General features: G+C 41.6%; 1 protein-coding gene across 1 annotated transcript in view; it reads right to left on the bottom strand.

Moving 5' to 3' along the window:
* Nucleotides 1-6,621: 6,621 nt before the first annotated feature.
* Nucleotides 6,622-24,831, bottom strand: part of ARK2N (arkadia (RNF111) N-terminal like PKA signaling regulator 2N) — a 45,185-nt gene continuing 26,975 nt past the window's right edge. The window contains exons 3-5 of the mRNA XM_080363147.1: nucleotides 17,657-17,839; nucleotides 13,071-13,197; nucleotides 6,622-8,582 (exon numbers count right to left, since the gene is read on the bottom strand). Of these exons, the coding sequence (XP_080219273.1) occupies nucleotides 8,393-8,582; nucleotides 13,071-13,197; nucleotides 17,657-17,839 (500 nt within the window). The 3' untranslated portion in view covers nucleotides 6,622-8,392. The remainder of the gene's footprint in view (nucleotides 8,583-13,070; nucleotides 13,198-17,656; nucleotides 17,840-24,831) is intronic.

The following is a 24,831-nucleotide window of genomic DNA, read 5'->3' as shown; positions in this document are numbered from 1 at the left end:
CGTTAGCAGACGGGGAGCGTTAGTGAGATGTCAGAAAATAGATCCGAGGCGCTCAGCTGGTGATTTGTAAGTGGCAGAGCTCCTGCGAGGGGTGTTTTTATTCGGTGGTTTTGTCACACGCCGTCCAGGGAAAGTGCAAATAAATGCGCCTGAGTGAGAAGTGTAATCATGTGGAAAAGCAAGAAAATTACCCTTTCATGACTGTCTGTCATATCCTGTGCCAGGTAACATGAGCTTTGAGTGAGAACACATAGCACAAGTGACACATTTCCCATTAGGATCTTAAAAGCATCACTCCAGCCCAAACACCTCTGACTTGAAAGCTCCTCTTTGGGTTTAGAGGACCACTGATAAACATCTCCTTCCTATCTACAGCCCCAGAGCGGGGACCCACGCTGCCAAATGGGGCACAGAGTTGTAACGAGTGGGGAAAAATCAAGAGTATTTTAGGATGCAGATAATTAAGTCTGCTGGCAGTAACATTAGTAAAGATGCACGTCCAAGGAGGCAATGGAATGTCACTATTTTTATGAGTGGCTTTGTCAAATAGAGTTGTGTAGGGACATGCAGGGTTGTGTAGCAGAACTGCCAGTGCTGGAAGACATGGATGAGGTCGATGAGCTGGAGTGATGGACACGATGTGACCTTGGAGTTCGATAATGTCAAGTTTAAGGCAGACACACAACAAGAGAAGCAATGGGGAGGATCTGGGTGTCCGTGTCCCTGCTCATGGCAGGGGTTGGACCGGCTGACCCTTGAAGGTTCCTTTCAACCCAAACCATTCTGTGATCATTTCCAAGGAGCATTTATGAATGAGTAGTTGTAAGGAATGCATTTATACTTATTACAAACTCCCTGGTGCAGCAGTCCAGCGGAGGGACACAAAGATGCTGAGGGGTCTGGAGCATCTTTGTGATGAGGAGACACTGAGAGAGCTGGGGCTGTTCAGCTGGAGAAGAGAAGCTGAGAGGGGATCTCATCAGTGTTTACAAATATCTCAAGGGTAGGTGTCAAGAGGATGGACCAGACTCTGTTCAGTGGTGCCCAGTAATGGGATGAGAAGCAATGGACACAGGCTGAAGCACAGGAGGTTCCATCTGAATATGAGGAGAAACTTCTTTCATTTGAGGTGTCAGAGCCTGGTCCAGGCTGCCCAGAGAGGTTGTGGAGTCTCCTTCTCTGAGACATTCAAACCCGCCTGTGTGACCTGCTCTGGTGACCCTGCTTGAGCAGGTGGCTTGGAGTAGATGATCTCCAGAAGTCCCTTCAACCCCAACCATTCCGTGATTCTGATTCTTGTCCACACCAACCATGGCTGGATCTGTACGTTCTGTTACATGGTGCAGGCCACGTGTCCCCTGAGCTGACCAGCAACACGTGGTCATCAGGTTAGACATCAATATATAGACCCGGAGGGGCTGGATCCTCATCTGGTGTTAATTTCAATAAAAGGAGGGCGTTCACCTGTTTTTTGCTCCAAAGACCAAAGTTATGGAGCAAACCTATAGTTTCTTCTGTCGCAAGTTTGCATTTTGCGCGCATTCTGCTCCTTTCCCTTGCAGGTAGGAGGGAAACTGAATCCCTGTGATGCTCTGGAGAGGAAGACACAGATGACGACCCTAAAAGGGAGAGGGAAAAACAAGTTGTATTTCAGCGACAGGAGGTGATGCCCTCAGCAAAGAGCATCATTTACAGATTCTCCAGGGAGCTGGGGGACTAATCCACTTCATAAAACCCTTCCAGTTCCCATTGTAAGGCAGACAAACTAAACTTTCAGCCACAAATTAACCTGCATTGCAATGAATTCACTGGGGAAAACAGTAAAAAAAGTATCAAACCAGTTTGGGTAGTTTTTTTGCCAGGTTCTCATGTCGCCCCAGAAATGACAATTCCCACAGAGCCAAGTGGCTCCTACCTGAAAGTGAAGCGTCCTGAGCCACGAGGGGTGCACTGGGTGCTGCGGGAGACATTCCGAGCTTTCCATTCCGCATATCACAGTATCACAGCATCACAGTATGTTTGGGATTGGAAGGGAGGTGCTGGACTCGCCGGCCCTGGCGGTTTGTAAACTGAGACTGGACATGGCACTTAGTCCCATGATCTAGTCAATGGACTGGAGTTGGACCAAGGGTTGGACTGGATGATCTCTGAGGTCTTTTCCAGCCCAGTCGATTCTGTGATTCTATGAACCTCCCCTGGTGCATTTTCCTGCCATTCCCTCGGAATAGAAACACTTGAAGGCTTTTCCAATGGCTCTTGGATTTCCTCTGTGCCTGATGCCAAAAATGCATCTCCTCCTAGTGGTTTCCTTTTCCTGAAAGAGTCATCTTCATATGCTGACATGGACCACAGAGATCAACACTGTGGTTTGAAATGGAGGGACAAGTACATGGGTGATTTCTGCACAACATGGGGACATTCATTCTTGGCAACACATAAGGGAAGGGTTTTTAATCTCGCATTTGATTACAAAGAAATACCTGATCTGCCACAGAAATCCACTTTCAGGATCTTAAATCCTGACCGGTGCTGGACTCTGGCATCTTCACCCAGGATAGCAAATGCGTTGTGCGAGCAGAGGTTTGGATGTGACAGCGTGGCCACCAACATGAGAGTGTTCCAGAGGATGAAAGTTCGTGAAGAACTTGGAATTCTGCATGATAAAATGTGGTGTGATTGTTAGGCATATTATAAGGGATATAACTCCAACTATCAAATGCACGTTTCTTTAATCATGTGCATGCATGCCCACTTGGCTTTGGTCAACCCACTTTATTCTCTCATGGAGGGGCAGCACGGTTACCTCGTGCCTCTGCCTCATAAATACGTGGCGTATTGTAGGTCAGCAGTAGAGAGTCCGATTGGTGGATAAATTGCTTGGTTTAAGTGTTAAATTAATATTATCTCTATACAATGTTAACATGCATGCAAACTTGTGTTAAGTGAATAGCGTGGGTAATATAAAATGTCATTATTGATTGCACTGTTGGGAATTTCTCATGCCGAACAGGGAGTCTTTGCCTAGATGTGTACCAGATAAAACGATCGCAAGTAACACGCGTGATACTGTCAGAGTCAACAAAACCACAACTGGATGAGGCATTAGATTGAAAATCCTCGTGGTCGATGACCGTCTGAACAAGGTCGCCCACTGATAATACTTTCCACTCCCCTTTGGCCCTGCCAGGACATGATGTACTTTCAGCAGCGACAGGATGATCTATTGTACCTTCATCTTAGAGCAATCTGCACAACAAAAAGACTAAACATGCTGGTTTTGGCAGAGTGTGCTGGACAGGCTACCCCGTTAGGAACAAGGGAAAATCACTCCTGCACTAATTCTGCGCTTTGCAACACTGCTTTGATCTTTGCCTGCGGGAATCTCAAGGGCGGATGATAAGGCGCCTTCACGACTTTTCCACAGGCCCGTTATCTGAACGCGGAGGTTATACTTGTGATATATCTGTTTTTCTCCACCACAGCTGCAGTTGCTTGAGCGTATTTACAATTCTCCTCCATTTTTGCGCTGTTCCCACACATTCCACCCCCTTGCCCAAGAGACGTTTCTGCTGGGCTGGCAAAGCTGGAGATGTTAATTTGGGCTTGCGAGCTGTAGCATAGAGCACTTGACAGAGGCGCACAATAAACACACACAGAAAAAAGGAACAAACACATCTGTACAATAATGCTTTAAATCAGGTATCCCACTCACCTTGTCAAGGAGTTAAATGAGTTATTCAGCCGGGCATTATCAGCAGATTGTTTCATTTGATGCATTAAGTCCTGAAGATGTTAAATGTCGCGTTCCACGCTGGCTGGTTCATCAGTTATGTTGAAGCAGCACGTGCCTTCAAAATCGAAGCAGCTTTTACAGCCGTGACCAACACAGATCGGAAAGCGGTGGCTTGTGCTTGTTCAGACTGAACTTCAGTGCGATGTTGCGTTCTCGACACCAGTAACACTGTCCCGGTGCTGTCTCCTCTATTTATTGAAGATACCTGAAATGCAACATCTTGAGAATCGGATATAAGCAAAAGATGTAAAATAAGTCTGGGTACAGTGTCTGGAGTTACTATATGAATTTAATAGTCTGTAGTACCACTTCACAATCGATTGGTGTGAATAATTCCATTTAGTTAGTCCTGTATCCACAGCAGTGTGTGTATATTGCCGCCCCTTAGACTGGGCAGGGGCCGATATAATCGACCTGCTCAGTATTCAAGGTGCACGGACCCTGTTTTATCTTTCCCCATGGCCTACGCAACACCCTTAAATGTAACTCTGTACGAGCAGCACACTGATGTGCACATTTCAGAAGTATATAACAGCAAAGGAGTGATTGTGAGCCATGTCCCAAGCATATGCAGGGATAAAAGTTCTCCAGCGCCCTAAAAATCCCAAAAAGCCATGTAATTGTTTAACCGCAGTTGGCACAGAAAACTGCCGGAATGTTTGCCATAGCTTACCTGGTTATTTCTCTAATCTGTCCGTGTCAATCTATTCCTAAAAACAGTTCAGTAGCACGAGGGCCCTGTGTTTTAGTTTTAGGTTAATTTGCCCAGCTTTAGTCCTGTAAGTGCACTTTCAATTTGTTTTTGTGATGCTGCCGTAATCAATAGATCATCAATAGATCATCCCCTAAAACAACAGTCGGAAAGCACGTTGCTTTTGCTGCCAGGTGAAGGAAAGCGGGTCCTGTTCTGAGCACGAACATCCGCACCGAACTCACAGCGCTGCTCTCCCCCGTGGGACAGACACGGAATAAAACCCAAGTGTGGCGTCCACCTCCACAACCACCACTGAACGTGTGTTTTCCAGCTCCACAGAAGCCAAGAACTCGGTGGGGCTGAAGGGCCAGCTCGCCGCACCCTCAACATCCATCTCGACATGTAGAATATGCGGGTAAATGGCTCTTCTTGTTCACAACACTGAGAGCCTTCTCGCATGGTAAAAACATCAGACCTACAGCAAATTCCCCTAAGTGGCTGGAAACCTAATGGATATTATAATTATTTCTATATTGGCTATAAGAAGGCAAGCAGTAGGACCCTCAGTTTAGCACAGTGCAGGTGTACTTACCGTCCTTCTTTTTATTAGGAACAATTTCTTCCCCAAAGGGCTGTGGGGCATTGGAACAGGCTGCCCAGGGCAGTGCTGGAGTCACCAGCCCTGGAGGGGTTGAAAATACACACAGATGAGGTTCTCAGGGACATGGGGTAGTGCTGGGGGTGGGTTATGGTTGGACTCGATGATCTTGGGGGTCTTTTCCAACCAAAATGATTCTGTGATTGTGCAGAATGTGATGGGCAGTGGCTGCTCCTCCCCTGCACCCACGTCCCCACCAGCAGTGCAGGGAGGAGCCACCATTCCACCCCAGCCTGGGAGATAAAAGCTTCTGTGTCAGCAAATCACATTTACATCCTGGACATTCTAAATTAAACACTTTACGGCAGGAGTGGTGCTGAAATTGGGCGGTTGTAGCTCATTCCGAGAGCTTAAGGCTTTATTTGGGAGATGTGAGATACAGCAGGCTGAATCAAAGTGGAAAAAAACGATCCCGAACAAAGTGATATTGTTTAAATAATACACTCTATTTTATTTTGTCTTAAAATAGTTTAACCTTTATGCTACAGACTTGTTTCAAAAAACAGAAGGTCTCATCTTGCACCAAAAATATATATATTTATATATATATATAACACTCTGTTTTATTATTATTTTTTTCTCCAAAGACCATTAAATACTAGATGGAAAAAAAACGAGAACTAAATAACGAGTGTCGAGAAGAATAGAATTTGTTAACTAAAGTCGCACGTTTTCGACATTTATATTCTAAGCAATGATTTGTCTTCACTACAGAAGATTCCAAGTTCACACCCCAGCAATTCAGGAACTGCTAAACCATGAGGGGCTCGATCCAATGCACACCGAAGCATCGGCTCCGGTGGGTTCTGCATCAGGCCCCAAGTGCATTGGTTCTTGGCCATACAATGGCTAACATTTCTCTTTCCTGCTGAGAAGAGCAAAACTGTCCAGGCACCTTTTGCTCTATTTAAAAAAAAAACAAGGAAAACCAAAAATTTAAAAATACAAAAAGAAATAAGAACGCTTCCTAGCTATCCAGTGATTGCGGTTTTCAGACCACTACCCTTTCGAGTTTGTTAAGATAAAATACGTAGTGTTTTAAATAAAAGAAAACCTGGTTCAGACTACAATACATGAATCATTTAAACAAACACAGTGCACAATTGGAGGAAGTTCGGTTAGGACGCAGTCGTTTTCATATATACATGGAAGTCACATCATATACAAACTGAAAAACGAGATAGTTGGTTTGCATTTTTTTTTTCATGGAAGGACTACAAATGGGTCCCTGCAGCTTCTTCTTCAAAACTGTTCTTTAAAATAACAAAAGAAAAAAAAGAGACTTTGTGAAACAGGACAAAAAAAAGCAGCCACACCAAACCACCGTCCCAAAATTACCTTTGCATCCCGCTGAAACGACGGCTCGAGCTGCGTGGTTTAAACACCAGGAGAAAAGACGGGCAGGCGCTACTGGTATAGATGCTATAGGGGCTTTTCCCAGTGCGTGCGCTGCTCCCTCCCTCCCGCCCCCCCGGAGATAAATCAGTCACTATAAGCACCACGTACACTTTTCTGGCCATGCAATGCGCTGATGTTACGTGTTTTAGAAAGCTTGAAATTGGAACGTTAATCCCTTACCTAGTTGTTCCTTGAAGCACGGTCAGAACCGATCTGCTCGTTAAAGGAAAAGCTGATTGTTACTAACTACACCAACGCTGCTGTGCTTTGTTTTTTCAAGTTATGTGACAATATAGGCAATTTTAATCTACTTTTGCCCACAGATAAAATTACTGGAAGCCGAATAAATTTAGAAACCGCTCAACACAGAGAGAAAACAGAACTTCCCATGTCCTGACTACCTCCTGCTCGGCCTTAAATGGGGAAAAATCTGGCGACAGAGCTGTACAAAATTCCCACTAGAAACATTTTGAATACAAAGGAATATTTTAATAGCACAATAGACATTTAAAGTGAATACCATCTTGCTAAAGTCTAATCTTTGGTTTTTGCCTTGAGAAAGGCTCAGAATGACAGATGAGGGGCAGGAACTTCCATATACGCTACAGAAACTACGGCTGGCTAAAGCAAGTAGTCCTGCTGGATTTTGGTAAATATTCTGGCTGAAAGTGTTTGCTGGATCATAACCCTAAAAACAATTCTAAAACGAGAATACGAGACATGACCTAAAGCCGGGAAAGCGGTGCGGATCTAGTTTTAATTTTTTAAAGAAAAATAAAAATAAAAACAGATCACAACCCTAGTCCCTGATCCTGCAACATCTTTGAGGACAGTTTTACAGTTTTAAGCACTTGAATGGCCCCGTGAGTTTCAGCGACAGAACATCGCGCGTTTGCTGAAGTGCTTTGCCAGACTGGGCTCTGCAAGTTGTTTCGGTTTGTTTTCTTTTGTTTTTGAGATGTTTTCGAGATGTGAATGAAGCAAATAAGCAACAGTAGAGACAACGACTACGAGCAAAATGTTTCGTTCCTCTCCTTCTGCGACTCCAGGCAAGACTTGGATACAGGTAAAAAAGTTCGGCTGTATTTAAAAAGGAGAGGGATGCTGGGCCTTTTTATTTTATCTCACTTTCTTGTGCTTTTGCAGTAATCTGCTGCTAGTAAGTCACTACTATGACTATTTTAAACAGTAACAAGCTCTGGGAAATGTTCAGTGAAACACAGTAGTCAAGTAGAGAGAAGACTCAGCACTGAAAAGAGTGTAAACTATAAATTATATGGAAAACAAAAACTTTAATTAAAAGCTGTTCAGTGCATATGTTATGGGCCGTTTGTATTAGACAGTCCCTCCTGCTGGTAACGCAACCAAATCAGCTTGAGCATAAAAACTCTTGGCCCAATTTTCAGAAGTGTTGAATACCCCCAAGTTCCACTGAAATCAGTGAGGACACAGCATTTCTCAAAATCACTGATGCTCACACAGCAAAACACTAATGTCTACTAATAAAAATCAATATGCTGATAAATTAAAAACGTCCTGAAGTTGGAGGTGGGAAAGGGTGGGAGGACGTAAGTTTGCACACAGTTGTTTCTTCAGATTGACACACACACAAGTTAGTGACTGTAGATGTGTTTTAAATTTGGGGTTTAACTCTGGGAGGAATCCTCCTTGGAGAAGGCAAAAACACTTGAAATGATAGTGAAATTATATTACATTCTTACGGAAGTGAAAAGCTTAATGAGTTTGAATTTTGCAACGCCAGGAACCGGGCTTCCAAAGCTGAAGCTTTAACAACGTGTGCCACCAAGGGAGGGGAAAGGGATGGGGACAGACAGACAGCGACACCGCGTTACAGTAGATATTTGCGCCTGGTGTCCTCATCCAAAGTGAGGTCTACGACTTCTGGGGGCGAGGACCAGTTCTGCTGGGGGGTCACAGCTGTCCATGGTTGGGTTTGCTGGGCGTTGATGTACTGGGAGCCCGCGCCGTGCTTCCAGGAGGACACGCTCTGGATCACACCGCCCCTGGGATGCACGCACCTGCGGCGACAGAAAACGCACAAAGGGATTAAAGCAGCTATTGAATCCGGGCGGTTTGTCACTTCGGCGTCTCGTTAACGTGTCCCTCTCCAAAATGTCCTCGTTTATTTTCCATTTGTAGACTCAGTGACATCTCAAATTCCCAGTAACAAAGTAGAGACTAAGCTTAGAAGTTCAGGGTGGTGATGGTGTGGATTAAATTATTTTTAAGAACTGAATTCTGCCAGTGGGTGTAAAATGCATGCGTTTTTATGTACATATCCATATCACAGAATCCCAGAATGTCAGGGGTTGGAAGGGCCCTGGAAAGCTCATCCAGTGCAATCCCCCCATGGAGCAGGAACACCCAGATGAGGTTACACAGGAAGGTGTCCAGGTGGGTTGGAATGTCTGCAGAGAAGGAGACTCCACAACTCCCTGGGCAGCCTGGGCCAGGCTCTGCCACCCTCACCGGGAACAAGTTTCTTCTCATATTTAAGTGGAACCTCCTGTGTTCCAGTTTGAACTCATTGCTCCTTGTCCTGTCACTGGTTGTCACCGAGAAGAGCCTGGCTCCATCCTCCTGACACTCACCCTTTATAGATCTGTAAACATTAATGAGGTCACCCCTCAGTGTCCTCTTGTCCAGCTCCAGAGCCCCAGCTCCCTCAGCCTTTCCTCACACGGGAGATGCTCCACTCCCTTCAGCATCTTGGTGGCTGCGCTGGACTCTCTGCAGCAGTTCCCTGTCCTGCTGGAACTGAGGGGCCACAACTGGACACAAGATTCCAGGTGTGGTCTCCCCAGGGCAGAGCAGAGGGGCAGGAGAACCTCTCTGACCTACTGACCACCCCCTTCTAACCCACCCCAGGTACCATTGGCTTCCTGGCCACAAGGGTCCAGTGCTGGCCCATGGTCACCCTGCTGTCCCCAGGACCCCCAGGTCCCTTTCCCCTAAGCTGCTCTCTAATAGGTCATTCCCCAACTTATACTGGAACCTGGGGTTGTTCCTGCTCAGATGCGAGACTCGACACATGTGCATGGATCCCAAGGATACAGACGAACTCTGCTCACCACTTGTAGTACCATGCATTATTCAGAAGCAGCCTCCTGAGAGCAGTTTTACCCACTGGACTTTTAAGGAGAAAAAAATGAGACAAAGAAAAAAAGCTATCTTTCCATATGAAATGATAGTTTCATTACAATAATTACAAGAACCATCTTGTAATTACATTATTACAGCCATTACGCTTGATTTTCCTTTGGTCTTCTTAGCTATAAAAATCACAAACATGCTGGGAAGTGCTCGCTGATAACAGTACAGCCACACTTCAGCAAGACATCTAAACTTTCAGTGATTATAGTCAACGAGACTAAATCATGTATTTAAAGATAAGCACACAGTCAAGTGCCCTGCTCAAGTGAGGTGCATATCTACTTATTTGCCCTGTATTTTTACCTATTATATTCATAATAGGTGTGCGGCGATTTAAGTACAAGCTAATAATAATTAGGAAAAAAGGAAAGAAAATACAAGGCAGACTAATTCTGTTACAGGATGAAGCAATGACAGGGATTTACTGGACTCTTTAAGACGGTCACAACCTTTCCAGCTGTAAATCTTACACAAGTCTAAGAAAAACTCTATACCCACTGCTCCAGAAGCTGTTTTGCTGTTCACAGCACTGGCGGTGGCCGAAGCTGCACACACGTGCAGACATCTGTCGCAAAGCCTATTTCAGGAGTTTATTATTCTTGTACCTATTCTTGTTTCTTTCATTACGAAGGCATGTGTACCGTACAGGTTTTCTACACTGGTCAAATATCCCTGACATTCACGTTGTATTTGTTTCAAAGTAGCGTAATTTATTTCTCCCCAGAACTACTTTGGTTATGCTCATCTCTCTCGTCTATGGTTAAAGAGTTTCACGAAAGAGAATTAAAACAAATCTCATTCTCTGAGCTCTACCTTCTCTGAATATAAATGCCTCATTTCCTTCTCAGATACACTGCTTAGCTTTGGATGTGATGTTCAGAATGACTTTTTATTACTACCTCAGTCTTGAAGATATATACTTAAAGTACGCATCTACAAAGAATTAGAAATAAAAGCCTAGGACTCTAGCAAATGCAGGGCATTTATTTTTTTTCTTACAGCTTTCTTTTCAGATTAAATATTTTTAAGCATAACAAGGAAAGCTCATAGCCAAAGCAAGCTAAATACAATGTTTGGTCTCAGGGACTATGGTCCATCGTTCTGATACAGAACAGTCCTCAATGCTTATGGAAAGCTAATGCTAATTTTCTCCCTGAAGATGACAAAAAGCAAGCTATAAATTATCCCCTAGAAATGATACCTCACAGAAATAAAAGTGTTTATCCTCGAAGAAGCCACACAATAGCAAAACATTCAAACATGAGCTGAGGGAACATGCTTTCCAATCTGTAGCTAAAGGAAGATACCATGTAAAGGCAACTAAAAGAGGAGGGGAAAAAAAGAGGAAGACTGTTTTATATGCATTCATGATTTAAAAAAATGGACAAAAATTTAAAAATCTGAAAAACGTGACTTGGTGTCCTAAGTAGATGCTAAGTAATATTCCAATGATGAGAAACACCAATCTGGAAAACTACAGATGATGGACAAACGTTGAGGTGCCATCACTCACACCAGCCCAACGAGGGCACGGAATATACAGCACGATAAAAAATAACTGAATCCAAACACCACGCTAACTAAGCATGGAAAAAAAACACTGATCAAACACCTAAACCCTGCCAGAAGCCCATCAATACTTCACAACTGCAAGCCTAGACCTGCAAGAGAAATGAAATTCTCAACAGGATTCGAACAACTGAAACACGTGAATATTTAATGGGGCCAGTGAGAACGAGTCATGGGGAGGTGGAACGTGGTTACATGAACAAAGGAAAGCAGAAAACCATGCTTTATGTCTCTCTTTGCTGAAATTATTTGGGTCCATATCTACTAAAACTGATTTTAAACAAGCAACTCTGCATTTACTTAACATTTTCGTTATTGTACATGGTAAATATTATCGAGGCAAGCAGCATGGAAAGCTTTTGAACAGGGGACCCCAAAAAGGAGGGCTGTGTGTGCACAGAAAGTGTAGTTTTCCAGACTGGTGTTTCTCATCATTGGAATATTACTTAGCATCTACTTAGGACACCAAGTCACGTTTTTCAGTTTTTTAAATTTTTGTCCATTTTTTTAAATCATGAATGCATATAAAACAGTCTTCCTCTTTTTTTCCCCTCCTCTTTTAGTTGCCTTTACATGGTATCTTCCTGTAGCTACAGATTGGAAAGCATGTTCCCTCAGCTCATGTTTGAATGTTTTGCTATTGTATGGCTTCTTCGAGGATAAACACTTTTATTTCTGCGAGGTATCATTTCTAGGGCATAATTTATAGCTTGCTTTTTGTCATCTTCAGGGAGAAAATTAGCATTAGCTTTCCCTAATGTGTAAACCATAGAAAGGTTTACACAAACCAGTAGTGGAGGACAAGTCCACGTTGCTTATCATTAGGAAAAAGATCCTCCAAACCCTGTGTCTGCTGGAGAAACAGCCAGGAGAGCGACCTCCCAAGGAATTAGTATCTAAAAGAGTCAGTCATGCAAGGACTCCTGCTATTCTAAAAGCAAAGACTAAATCTCTCTTCCTTCAGCACCTTAAAAATTCATATTTTCACACGCAACAGCACTGGGTTGTGCCCACACGATCTGCAGTTTCCCTGATGGGAAACTGGGTCCCACGCACCTTCCTTCTTCCTTTCCTCACCAAAAAAATACCTTAAGCCAATGAAAGATCATGGACTAAAGAGGAAGAGTGGAGAATAACAGCTGAAGGACAGAGGGGCAGCTTGAGAGAAACCTCTGGCTTCATTACCCCTGTCTGCTTTGGGGGGTTGAATTTGTGTCTTGAATTAGAACCAAGATCCAAAAGGATCCGGGTTTTAATCTAAACAGGCTACCTTATGACAGTAACCATCGAAAAGCTGATGGTATTTTCACAGCTACTGATTAATTAAATAATCTGGAAGCTGATTAAATCCTTAATATAAGTGAATATTTTGAAAGGAAACAAGAACCCACATTAACATTTTTATTAATGCATTTGCATATTCACAAACTATGCCCTTAAAATCTGAACTCCTAACAACGGTTCGTGATGTATCTGAATTTGGTATGGCAATATTTGGTATTTTAATACTAAATATGTTTTTCTTGTTAATGTCTGATACCGAATCACAAGGTGAATCTGAATACAATAGAAGCTGACGGTGTTCTGAAGAAAAACACATTCACACAGCAGAATAGTTAAAACCAGAGCAACATTTGTTATGTTTTGGGCATCAGTTATGGATGGATAACTACAGAAGTGGAAGTCAGCACTTTTATTTTCTTTATTAATTTTAGCAATAGAGATATTCTGATAAAATGAAAGTACTACTAGGAGCAGAAAAAGCGAGAAAAAGGAATTAATACCTGGCGTGTTCCTGAACTCCAACAATCTCTACTTCACTATCAGAAGAGGCGATGTTAATTTCTTCGTTGATCTGGGCATTACCAGAAGATGTTTTGTCACCTGCAAGGAAGCCTGGATCCAAATGACCTACAGATGAGGAAAAAGCAAATACAGTCGATGTTTAACAGCTTACACAACTCAGAAATCAGCTGGAAAATGAATCTTCCAAGCTAACAAAAAAAAAGGCTGAAACACTAAGGTTGTAAAATCTTATTAGATCAACTTATCCAACTTCCAGTTCATCAGCTGATAAAGGATGATCACCGGATTTATTCAATCTCAGCAGCTCTAGCAATGGTGTTATCACACAAATCCTGCCTGTTGCATCAAGAACACTTGATGTAATTACACTTCCCAGCTGTTACTCTACAATGCTAAGAGTTAGACTGTGCCTGAACCTCTTCGAAGTAAAGAAACAACCCACTGTCAATAAATCGGACTCAATGGCACTGTGGCACACAAAGCTGGACAGAAACATCACATGCACCAACAAAAATCAAAACGCTTTTGTTAAAAACACAATGGGTCAATTAAAAAGAAACCAACAAACCCATCAGTTTCTGCTTGTGCTGCTTCACACATCTACTCTAACAATAATATAAACACTTGAAAAAGATCTGGTTTTCGTAAGTTACGTATACAGCAGGGTTGTTTTCCCTTACAGTTCCTCGGTGTTATCCAGTTCACCAGTCTGTCAGGGAACAAGTCCTCTATAAATACCAGTGTGGCAAGATTGGTCTTCTATGCCAAGTACTGCTAAGAACATAGTTCACTGCAATTAGTGAAGCTGTGCCGTGACTTATTAAGTATCACTTGTGTGGAAAACACAAGCCAGCCAAAATTATTTTTTTGTCTTACAGAAAATAAGTTTTTAGAAAATGAATTAAAAACGAGATTTCAATAATAAGAAGAATAAAGAAAAAGGTAAATAAGAAAGGAAAAGGGGAAAAGGGAAAAAGGGGAAAAGGAGAAAAGGGGGTAACGAAAGGAAGGGGTAAAGGAAGGGGGAAAGGAAGGGGGAAAGGAAGGGGGAAAGGAAGGGGTAAAGGAAGGGGGAAAGGAAGGGGTAAAGGAAGGGGGAAAGGAAGGGGGAAAGGAAGGGGGAAAGGAAGGGGGAAAGGAAGGAGGAAAGGAAAAGGGAAAGGAAAGGGGAGAGGAAAGGGGAAAGGAAAAAAGGAAAGGGAAAGGAAAGGGGAGAGGAAAGGGGAAAGGAAAGGGGAAAGGGTAGAGGAAAGGGAAGGGGAAAGGGAAGGGGAAAGGAAGGGGGAAAGGAAGGGGGAAAGGAAGGGGGAAGGAAAAAAGGAAAGGGGAAAGGAAAAAAGGAAAGGGAAAGGAAAGGGAAGAGGAAAGGGGAAAGGAAGGGGGAAAGGAAGGGGGAAAGGAAAGAGGGAAAGGAAAGAGGGAAAGGAAGGGGGAAAGGAAAGGGGGAAAGGAACGGGGAAAGGAAAGGGCGAAAGGAAAAGGGAAAGGAAAGGGGAGAGAAAAGGGGAAAGGAAGGGGGAAAAGAAGGGGGAAAAGAAGGGGGAAGGAAAAGGGAAAGGAAAGGGGAAAGGAAAAAAGGAAAGGGAAAGGAAAGGGGAGAGGAAAAGGGAAAGGAAAGGAGAAAGGAAGGGGGAAAGGAAAGGGGAAAGGAAGGGGGAAGGGAAAAGGGAAAGGAAAGGGGAAAGGGAAAAAGGAAAAGGAAGGGGGAAAGGAAGAAGGGAAAAGGAAGAAGGGATAAGGAAGAAGGGAAAAGGAAAATCACTTGTGCCTCTGTTTAATAGAAACCTGGGGGACGCTGGGCAGCCCCGAAGCAGGTGAGATTACCTGTGTCTTGGAAACCACTCACTCAGATTACACAGGTGAATAATCATTTGTCGAGCAGAAATTTGGGATTAGATACATGTCATATATCTACTTTGACTGGACACCTCTTCAAAGATGACAGGAGGAGGATGCAATAATGCCCCATAGAATTTCAAAGGTGTGTGAATATGCAGAGCTGATTCTAACCCCGTGTAGACCAAGAAGACACAGAGAGAAGAAATTAAACCCTAAAAAAGTCCAGGGGAACCCTCTAATGGCTGGTTAAAGCACCTGGAAAAGATGCAAGCAAATAGAGGGGCAGGGTCCATCCTGTATGTTCAATTTTTGGAAAGCGAAGACCCTTGGTGCAACATCTGATCAGGGTTAGCGAGGAAGGAAACCCGTGTGCTGCCTCCCAAGGAGGAGCTGCCACCTCACAAGACAACAAAAGGTATTATTTGCCAGCTGAACTTGAAGCAAATTAACAGCCCGGGTGGAGCTTTCCTAACATTACAGTTCAGCTGAACACCACTGTTCTGCGCCCTTCACTAAACCAGGTGATGTCTGGCAGGGGGGGAAAACAGATTAGCTCTTAAACAGCCCCAAAATGATCCCCAGATGTATAACTGAAAGCCTCAAAAGAGCAGTAAATTACCATAGCTTTAAGTTCAGACAACAAAAAGGCAATTAGCAGTAGAGAAACCATGATTAGCAGAGTAAATACTGCAAGAGTAGCTGAGTGTAAATCAGGATTATAGCATACAAACAGATTTACAGCCTCTGGCCATACAAATTTAATGCCTAATAACATGCCTACACTGTTAATTTTTTTGCACGTTAGGATGACGCCTAAAGGAGATGTTTTGTTTGCCCTAAAACATCGGGGCTCGCGGAACAGCCCAAAATATTTGCCCACGCACAAAGATGTGATAGTGTGTCCTACTAAGATTTTTCCCTTCGATAAAGCTTATGTTGTTATTTTCCCACGGGAACACATCATTTGATGCCTGTTCAACCAGGTACTGGCTGAAGATTAAACTTGTGAACGCAAGATTTGAAAATTCTGCCTTCCAAACACACAGCCCTTGGCACGGTAAGAAGAAGCCGGTACCGCCGGTTGTGCTGTCAGAAGTGCACCGAGGCTGCAGGGCGCTGGGTACGCAGAAGAAAAAGAGATTTCACCCTTTCAGACATCGACGTGGCCGTGAGACCAGGAGCAGATTTGTCTGGACACGTTCCCAAAGGGCCAGGGATTATGGATTTTTTTTTGTTTTCTAGTTTTCTTTTTACCTGGCAACGTCTTCCTTGCAAGTCCCCTTGGATATAGAAAGGAACACGAATTTTTACCTGCGCCACAGCGTTCTACTCGTAAGCGGGATGGGGAAGAAAGCTCGGTAAGAAAAGTTTATTTCCTTACACTCCTTTGAAGTACCAATCCATTAGTGCTACATAAAGATAATTTCAGCTGTTCCAACAGTTTTAATAAATCATTTAATAAAGGAGTAGGCTTGTTAGGGGTCAAAAAGCTCACTTTCAGTCAGCTGCTATAGTGAAAACAATACCAGTGAGCTTGGAGATAAAAAGGCTGGAAGAACATCCAGCCACAGACCACCGTGAAAATAACGCAACGGAGATTCCCGCATTCAAATAATGGACTTGTCCACTACATGATAATGGGACATCTCTTTCAAAATCAGCCACATCATTGTATTTATTTAAGCTTTATAGGCGTTGAAAAGCAGCTCAGAGCTACCAGGGCACTTCCAATGCAGGTTTGTGGTAGGAAAAGACAGCATGAAGCAAAAACCTGCTGTGCTCCACTGCAGGCGAGACTCTGTGTCTTACATAGCTGAAAATATTAACGTGTACAATAAAAAAAAGAGTGGAAAGGAAGGCAGTATGTTGGCATACAAGGCCATGGGATGGAGCTGATGTTCCCACCAGCTCTCTGCACCCCGAGCGCTGCAGCATTTGGTGCTGTTTAACTCCTTTGTTAGTAACGAAGTTGCAAGGACTCAGCAAAACTGAACAGTTTTTATGAGCTCCATGAACTTCTCTGAATTCTTCCACAGTATTTCTGCTCTTGCTTTCTTGAAGGAAATTTCTGTGCTGCTAAGCCCACTTATCAGCACCTTTTCATCTTTACATGATGCTGGTATGTCTAATTTTCTAATGTATATTAGAAAAGCAGATGGAGTACAGGAATAATCAATGCTTGTATTTTAAAGAAATGAAAAGACAAAAGAAAAGAGACCAAGATGACATACACAGACAATTATGATAATTAAAATGAGATTGTGATCAGTTTAGTAGCTGGTGGTCATCATGATCAACTATTCAGTTACAAGCTTAGCCCACTTTCATTAAAATGAATAAAAATTAGAATTAAATTAAAGACAAAGAAATAAAACCAAACAAACACATCCCCCCACACACACATGAGAAAAAACAACACCAAAAGCCCCACACCAACCCCAGACCTAAGTTCCAAGAAGTAATAAGAAGGAAAAGAAGGAGAAAAAAATAATTAAGAAAATTAGTGTCAAAAGATACACTGCTGAAATCTTTGCCGTTTTTTATCAGTTGTATTATGGAATAAATGCCAAGCCTTTTTAAGGAGCACCTATACTGTTTTATTGCACAATCTGCACAAGGAGCTTTTAAAGCTGTATAAATCACTAAAATACTGAAAGCAAGAAAAAGGGAGGGACATGGACTGAGATGCTGGAATAAGCATTGGAGAAAAAGTGTTTAAACAAACCTGTATCACCACTCAGCTCCTCTAGCAGCCCCCTGGATCTCCACGCAGATCCCAGGTCTTGTTTTCCTAAGGAATTATTGTGCTCTTGAACTACTGCAGCCGCCAACAGATTGTCCACATTCACCACCTCTGGGTCGGAATTTGTGTCTGATATATCGTAATGAGCGACAACCGGGGGCCCATCTGCAGAAAGACAGAAAGAGAAAACACCGATTAGGAGACAGCATACTGTGAAAGACACCTTTAAAAGTATAAATAATCTACGGATTAATGCCATCCTCTACACGAAGCTCTTAAAGAACTATAAATTATATAAATCATTAATCTTCACTTAAGGAACGCAGTCTGAGATTGCAGAGACATTTTAACTTTTGCATACACAAAAAACACAAATGCAAGAAAAACACATTTATCAATGTATCAGTTATTTGTGTACTATCTTTTACATTAACAAACATCTCCATATCTGACAACATTACATTTAGTCTTAGAAGGATAAAACCTTCAGCTTAAAATAGAAAATAGTAGGTTACAGGACATTAAATTTGGCCAGACAAGATATTTAACTAGAAAATTTTACAAAACTCAAGTGACACCTCACATCGCTTTAGGGTTGATTGAATAAAACTAACTTTCTGATATAACTGATCCAGTGACAAGAGATTTAACATTAGGCAACTTTCCCTATGTAACATTTACCTGTCAAGGAAAAGGGAATTTCTCCAAATGGCAATGGTTTTTGGTGTTGTTTTTTCAAGATGAAGAATAACAAGAAACAAAACTATAATGTGCAGTAACAAACATGCTCTTAATTAAATATGATTACCATAAGCACCTTGGGCACCAAAGTGAAGAGCGAGAGAAACTTGCTTACGTTATTCTGAAATCTATTATTGAAGAATAACAAAAAGCTGTTTTTTGTTCTGTTTTGTTAGGAGGCACAGAAAAAAAGTAAAATTCAAGATAAAGATTAATGTGGGAGCAGAGAGAAAGGATAAATGTAGTAATTCTGAAAAGATGCACATTTTTAACTCACCGCAGCTACCGCTTATTGACTCAGAGTGGGTGAAAATGGTTGGAATTCCCACTCCCCAAATGGCAGAATCAAAACTTTATTTGGGCCAAGTGTTCATCCATAAAAACAAGGATGAAACAGAAAAACATGAAGCCAAAGCTCAGCGCTTTTGCTACTGCGGTTCCTTAATCCCAGAGCAGTTCTGGTGGTTGAGCATCTGCAGGAATTTTTGTTAACGGTGTCATATGTAGATGGTATAATTTGTATGGGATAATATAAAATAATCATAAACTAATATTTTTTTAGGAAGATAGGACCTCAAGAGGTATAAAGCAACTAAAGAAATCTTTAAGAGTCACCAAGAATTAAATGAAAATACTTCTCAAGAAAGACTGGTTTCTTTCTTTTAGGAGTGTTAAGTGCCTGTTGAAGACAGAAAGAACGCAATGAACTAGAAGTATCAAATTTAGCCTGAAAAGCCATTTCTACTGAGGATTTTAGGGTGATTTTTTTTTTGATTTTCCTTTATTTTAATAACTTGGTGCCTGAAACATCATTCTACCCATTGTTCTAAGAAATGCCTATTCTGTGATTAGCAACACACTTCGTTAAAAGAGTGACCATATTGCTTATTACTAGAGATCAGTTTTGCAACAAGGCATGAAGAAATTCACAATGTATTTCCAATCAGACCTGCCTCCAAAACAATAGTTTCATAAAACAACGTTGTATTACAAACTTAAAACAGACTCAACAAAAATAAATGAGTAGTTAAATGCCAACGTATTAAAGACCAAACCGTTCACAACATGAAACGCTGATGATTATGACTGGAAAAGAAGTCCCGATAATTAACTGAAAGGCAATCCTTGTCTTTTTAAAAGGCAATTACAAAATAATGGAATACCAAGTTCACAATTAAGCTGGGTGATGCTCAGTTAATTATTTGCAAAAGCCGATGATTAAATCACATGCAGAAGTTACAGCTGGACTGAATCACGACAGGCATGTTTTCTTTCAGTCTTATCATCAGAGTTCAGCATGAACATATATAATGTGATCTATAAAAATAAACAGTCGAGTGCAGAAGATACGAGGGTCAAGTACAATATTGACTATTTGACCATTTTTTCAATTGGTTATCTAAAATTTCTGGAGCTGTGTACTGTTCCTTCACATCTTTGTTTCTCTCGCTTCTTACTAAAATCTGCAAAAGCAGAAGCGAAATTTTATTTTAGATAAGATGTGTCTACACAAGTAGAATTATATTTGGACAATAGGCACCAATAGTCTCAAGTCAAAATTGTACCACTCCTACATGTATAATCATGCAAAAATGTATAATAAATGTATATACATGCAGAGTGATATTCTCATCACCTACCCATAGAAATAACTTGTGTGAAAGTCTTCATCAGTAGGAAATACAAGCATAAACTTGTTATCTGTAGCTCCACTCTTGTATCTTCCACACTTCCAAACAGCACACCTTATAACTTAGCTTAAATTTAGTATACATCAAACAGACAAAAATATTTTCAATATAATTTACATACTGCAATTATATTTGTCAGTGTAACAGCCACCAATTTAACAATCTGGGAGAAAAAAAACAAGCTGCTTATTTACAAAGCAATCACAGCAGTGACCTGTTTTTGCCTTTCAGGATCAGATTTGGCCCCTGACATCAGGGTTATCCATACCTGTCACCGGTAAATGACCAATGAGGCCCAAGGAATGGCAACAAATCCTAGGATTCCCAATGTGTATAAAAGAAATAAACGCCTTTGTGTGTTTAAAAACAACCAACCAACCCACCAATATATAAGTTGTAGACAAACCGAAGTTTCAATGAAGGCACATTTAAAAAACTCTCTAAGAATCCCCCTTTCTCAAAAGTCCATTTGCTTTTCAGTGCTACAAGGATGGGACAGGAAGGGTTAAATTTGGAAATAAGTAATATTTTCCCAGCCAACTACATGAGCATCTGATGATGTGATGCGAAGTGAATGTGCGGTAGCAAGAAATAAGGACAAACTAGCTTTGGCTAAGAAATAAGAGCAGAACCTCCTTTGGGTTGAAGAGGTAAAAGGATTAACTACAACCACAGCTCTAACTTGTATTTTGCTTGGGATGGAGCCACTCCTCAAAATTACTGACTGTGGCAGGATTTCAACAGATAAACACACACCAAAACCAACCACACCATGCTACAAATTTAACGTAGCACGATTAGGAGGTTCCCTGCTCAGTAAATTTAAACAACTTATTTAAGGAAAAATATCAGATCTTTTGAGAAGCCAAGCTGGCTGGAAGACTTAAATTTCCCTGGTGATAAGCTTTAACTCATTTCTAAAACAATGAACGCTTGAAAAGGACATGGCTGAAAGTTAATAAGTACCAGGAGCAAAATACAGCTGTTGACATTTAACGTTAATAGGGGACAGACTGCTTTTTTTGTTTATTTTTTTAAATAATTCAGAGGCAGAGGTCATCACGGGGGCAGCATTTCCAAGCGTCCAGTTCTCTCTTAATTTACAGAGCTCATCAAAACTAATTTCGCTAAGGACGACTGAATCAGAAGACACATGCACAAAAATTCAGGTCTGCACGTGTCAATTTTTAAGCTTTCAGCACAGAAAATTCAATAATTTCTTATCTGCCAGCCATTCCCATGCCTCTCACAGAGGCACATCTCAACTTTCAGTGGTCTAAATTGTGCTACAAGATCCAAACTCATCCCTTAATCCATTATAATGGCAGCACAAGCAAAAAGAGGGAATCAAACGTAACACTTCACGCGGAAGTTAAAAGCATTTTTCCTATAAGAAGCACCGTACACTCGCACTGAAACAGCTGCGCATCAATGCGCAGCAGTACTTTAACGCAGGAAGCAAAAAATATAATGTATTTAGTCCTGTAAGTCATTATTTGTCATTAGATTTCTTAAATCTAGGCACGTAGACCTAAACTCCCTCCTACTGCAGCCAAAGAACTTCAGGGCCAAGTATTCCCAGCCTAGAAGCTGCAGCTTGGAGCATCATCTCCTCCTCCTTCCCCAGGGAACTGAAGGAGCTGAAACAGCCCCTAAGACAAGGCACCTTTTACATTGCTGAAGTCCAGCAAGACAAATTCCAGCCTTAGGGATGGGACTTTAATTCTGCTGTATTTTCTCTACCCAGGTAGTGGGAAAAGACTAAAACCTCTGGAGGACTACCCTGATTGAATTCCAGAATTAAAAGCCTACTTTTAGTGGTCTGAATCGCCCTCTGGAGTCATCAGTGTCCTTGCAATGAGAAGTGGAACCTTACGACTCTAAGCTTTAGAACGCACAGAACAGGTACAATAATAATAATAATTATAATTACAGCACTTTATTCTTCCAAAAAGCTTTCCATTTGTGGACCTCAAAGAGCTCCGAGGTAGTTATTAACCTCCTTTTGCCTATGGGGGAAACTGAGGCAAGCAGAGATTTGCAGCTTGCTCAAGGCTAACAAGCAGATGAGCTCGGCTTTGCAGAAAACAACGCTCCCCTCAAATTACTGAGCTATTTTTAACTGTTAAACTATTGGAGAGTTTAAAAATAGTGTTTAGGAATGCTTTCGTGAAACATGCAAAAGGCAACAGACAGAGGCACCCAGGTGCTTGCCAGCCCAAGGAGACACCCCGAACACAGGCACTGCTTTATCTCGGTCTCAGTGCTCTGAATTAAATGGCATTTATTTTTATATGACAAAAGAGAATACTGAGACATTTAAAAGCAGAACATCTGAGAACATCCTCATTCACCTTTGGCACTTATATTTAAGAGATAACTCTGTTTACTTCGAGATTCGGCAAAACGCAGAGTGGACTTTTTAAGAGCAGATGATCACTACAGTGATCAAAATAATCAAGTTTTATGTGCCAAAACTTAGAGGATTCATCTCAAGGGACTTGCCAAAAGTTTTACAGGATGCACACTGGTCAGTAACTTTGATCCGAACAGAAAGGCTTCATATACAACACTATGGGCTGAAGTGACAGTCTTTTTGCTTTAGATAAACAATACAAGCCTGATATTATTTAAAATACGATCCATAAAGTATGTGAAGTTCAAATGGCATAAACTGGCTGAACCCTAAAACAATTCCCAAAGGGGGATGGGTGGCAGGAGATATTTGCTTTTTTATGTTTTTAGCAACATGAAATGCTTCATTACTATTTATATTGATTTATTTATTCCAGGTTACAGTAGTTACATTTCAAAATTTACAGGGTTAGACAAAGAATACATTGTCAATACAATAAAAAAAACCAATAGTAGTGTAACAACATTCTCTCTAAAATCATAAAGTGAACAGAAAGTTATGCATGAATCCACCTTCCTCACATTTTCCTTCATTTCACACAGTAAAGCTTTTGTCTTTTTTTTTTAATCACAATAATAAAATCAAAACAACATGATCAAATGCTCTCAGACTGGATCGTTTTCAATATATCACACAAAAAGAGATCTCAAAAATTCAAGTCTTGCCGATCAACATTCATTCTTTCAGGCTTTTGGATGACTAGATGGAAAATATCTTGGATTTGTTTCACCAATTTAGAGACACAATAAAGTCTTTTTCATTGTGCGTTAGGCAAAGGCACATGGAACGTGGCTGTGGACTGAAGTATCAGGGTGTGGTGTGCACTTCATATCTCATGATAGATTTATTTTCCCTGATACCATCTAATAATTGATCAATTACGGAAGCAGATATATTAGCCAGATACATCAGCCAGATCTCTTACCCAGTTTTACATGCAAAAGTGCATCAGGAGGGTTTTGGAAATCATCGCACTCTACTCTGACATAGCTATGACAGTTAAAAAAAATCCCTATGTAAATACAACTTGAATCAGGAAAAGGCGGGCAAAAACGCACCCCGCGCACCCCAGAAAACAACCGCTCCTAAAACAATAATCCCATTTTCCATGTGCCTTCATTTTGTACCGCAAAGCTAATAAAATTTGTGAGAAAAGACCGATTTCTGGCTTCGCGTTTTGCAAGGTACTGCCCATCTCTGTCAACCAGCCTGAACATTCCAGCTCCTACAGCACAAATTACACAGCGCGTCTGTTTTGGTGCTTCCAAATGTACCTGCAGGAGTCACAGTGCAGAGCCTCAATTCACCTGATTTACACACGCTAATCAGGCAAAGATTAAAGTCTCCCGAAGGATTCTCTGACCAAAACCTGCAGAATTGGCTCAATTTTTAATGAGGTTAAATGCTAGCCCCCATTGAAATTAGCAGAAGTTTTCTACTGGTTTTAATGGGGGTAGAATTCAATTTCTCGATGCCCTTGAAATATTACTTTTAAATAAAAAAAGGAGGTTTACAGTATGTGGATACAGGAAAAGACAAAATATATTAACAAGAGAAAACAGTGTTAATAAATACATTTCAGTTTGTAGAATAACTGCCAAATATAATCTCGTTTCATTGAAGTTAAGATGGGTCCTCCAGTCTTAACTCTAGCAGCTCAGATAAAATAACCCAACAATCCTGCAAAAACACTAAAAGACACTGTGAACTTAAAAAAATAAAGATTTAAACTTCTGCCTGAATTTCGTCCTAATACTGTTAAAAATAACACTGAAGAGCAGTGTATCTGAAAGGGTTATTTTTCCCCTGTTCAGTTATTTTTTTTGCAATAGAAACACGGAATAAAGTTTCGCTGCCTTTAGTAGAATCTGTTTTATGTTGTGTATTACCTCTTTTTTTCATTCCCAAGCAAAATCTGAAAAATGCAGGTGTCTTGTTAGAAACATGTGAAGCAGAAACCCCAAACCCTCAGATCAAATGATGTATAAAGGGTAGAATTTAAGGGAGTGGAGCATCTCCCGTGTGAGGAAAGGCTGAGGGAGCTGGGGCTCTGGAGCTGGACAAGAGGACACTGAGGGGTGACCTCATTCATGTTTACAGATATATAAAGGGTGAGTGTCAGGAGGATGGAGCCAGGCTCTTCTGGGTGACAACCAGTAATAGGACAAGGGGCAATGGGTTCAAACTGGAACACAGGATGTTCCACTTAAATATGAGAAGAAACTTGTTCATGGTGAGGGTGTCAGAGCCTGGCCCAGGCTGCCCAGGGAGGTTGTGGAGTCTCCTTCTGTGCAGACATTCCAACCCGC

The sequence above is a fragment of the Nesoenas mayeri genome (assembly GCF_963082525.1).
Source record: "Nesoenas mayeri genome assembly, chromosome: Z".
NCBI lineage: Eukaryota > Metazoa > Chordata > Aves > Columbiformes > Columbidae > Nesoenas > Nesoenas mayeri.
This window is presented reverse-complemented; position numbering and strand designations above follow the sequence as displayed.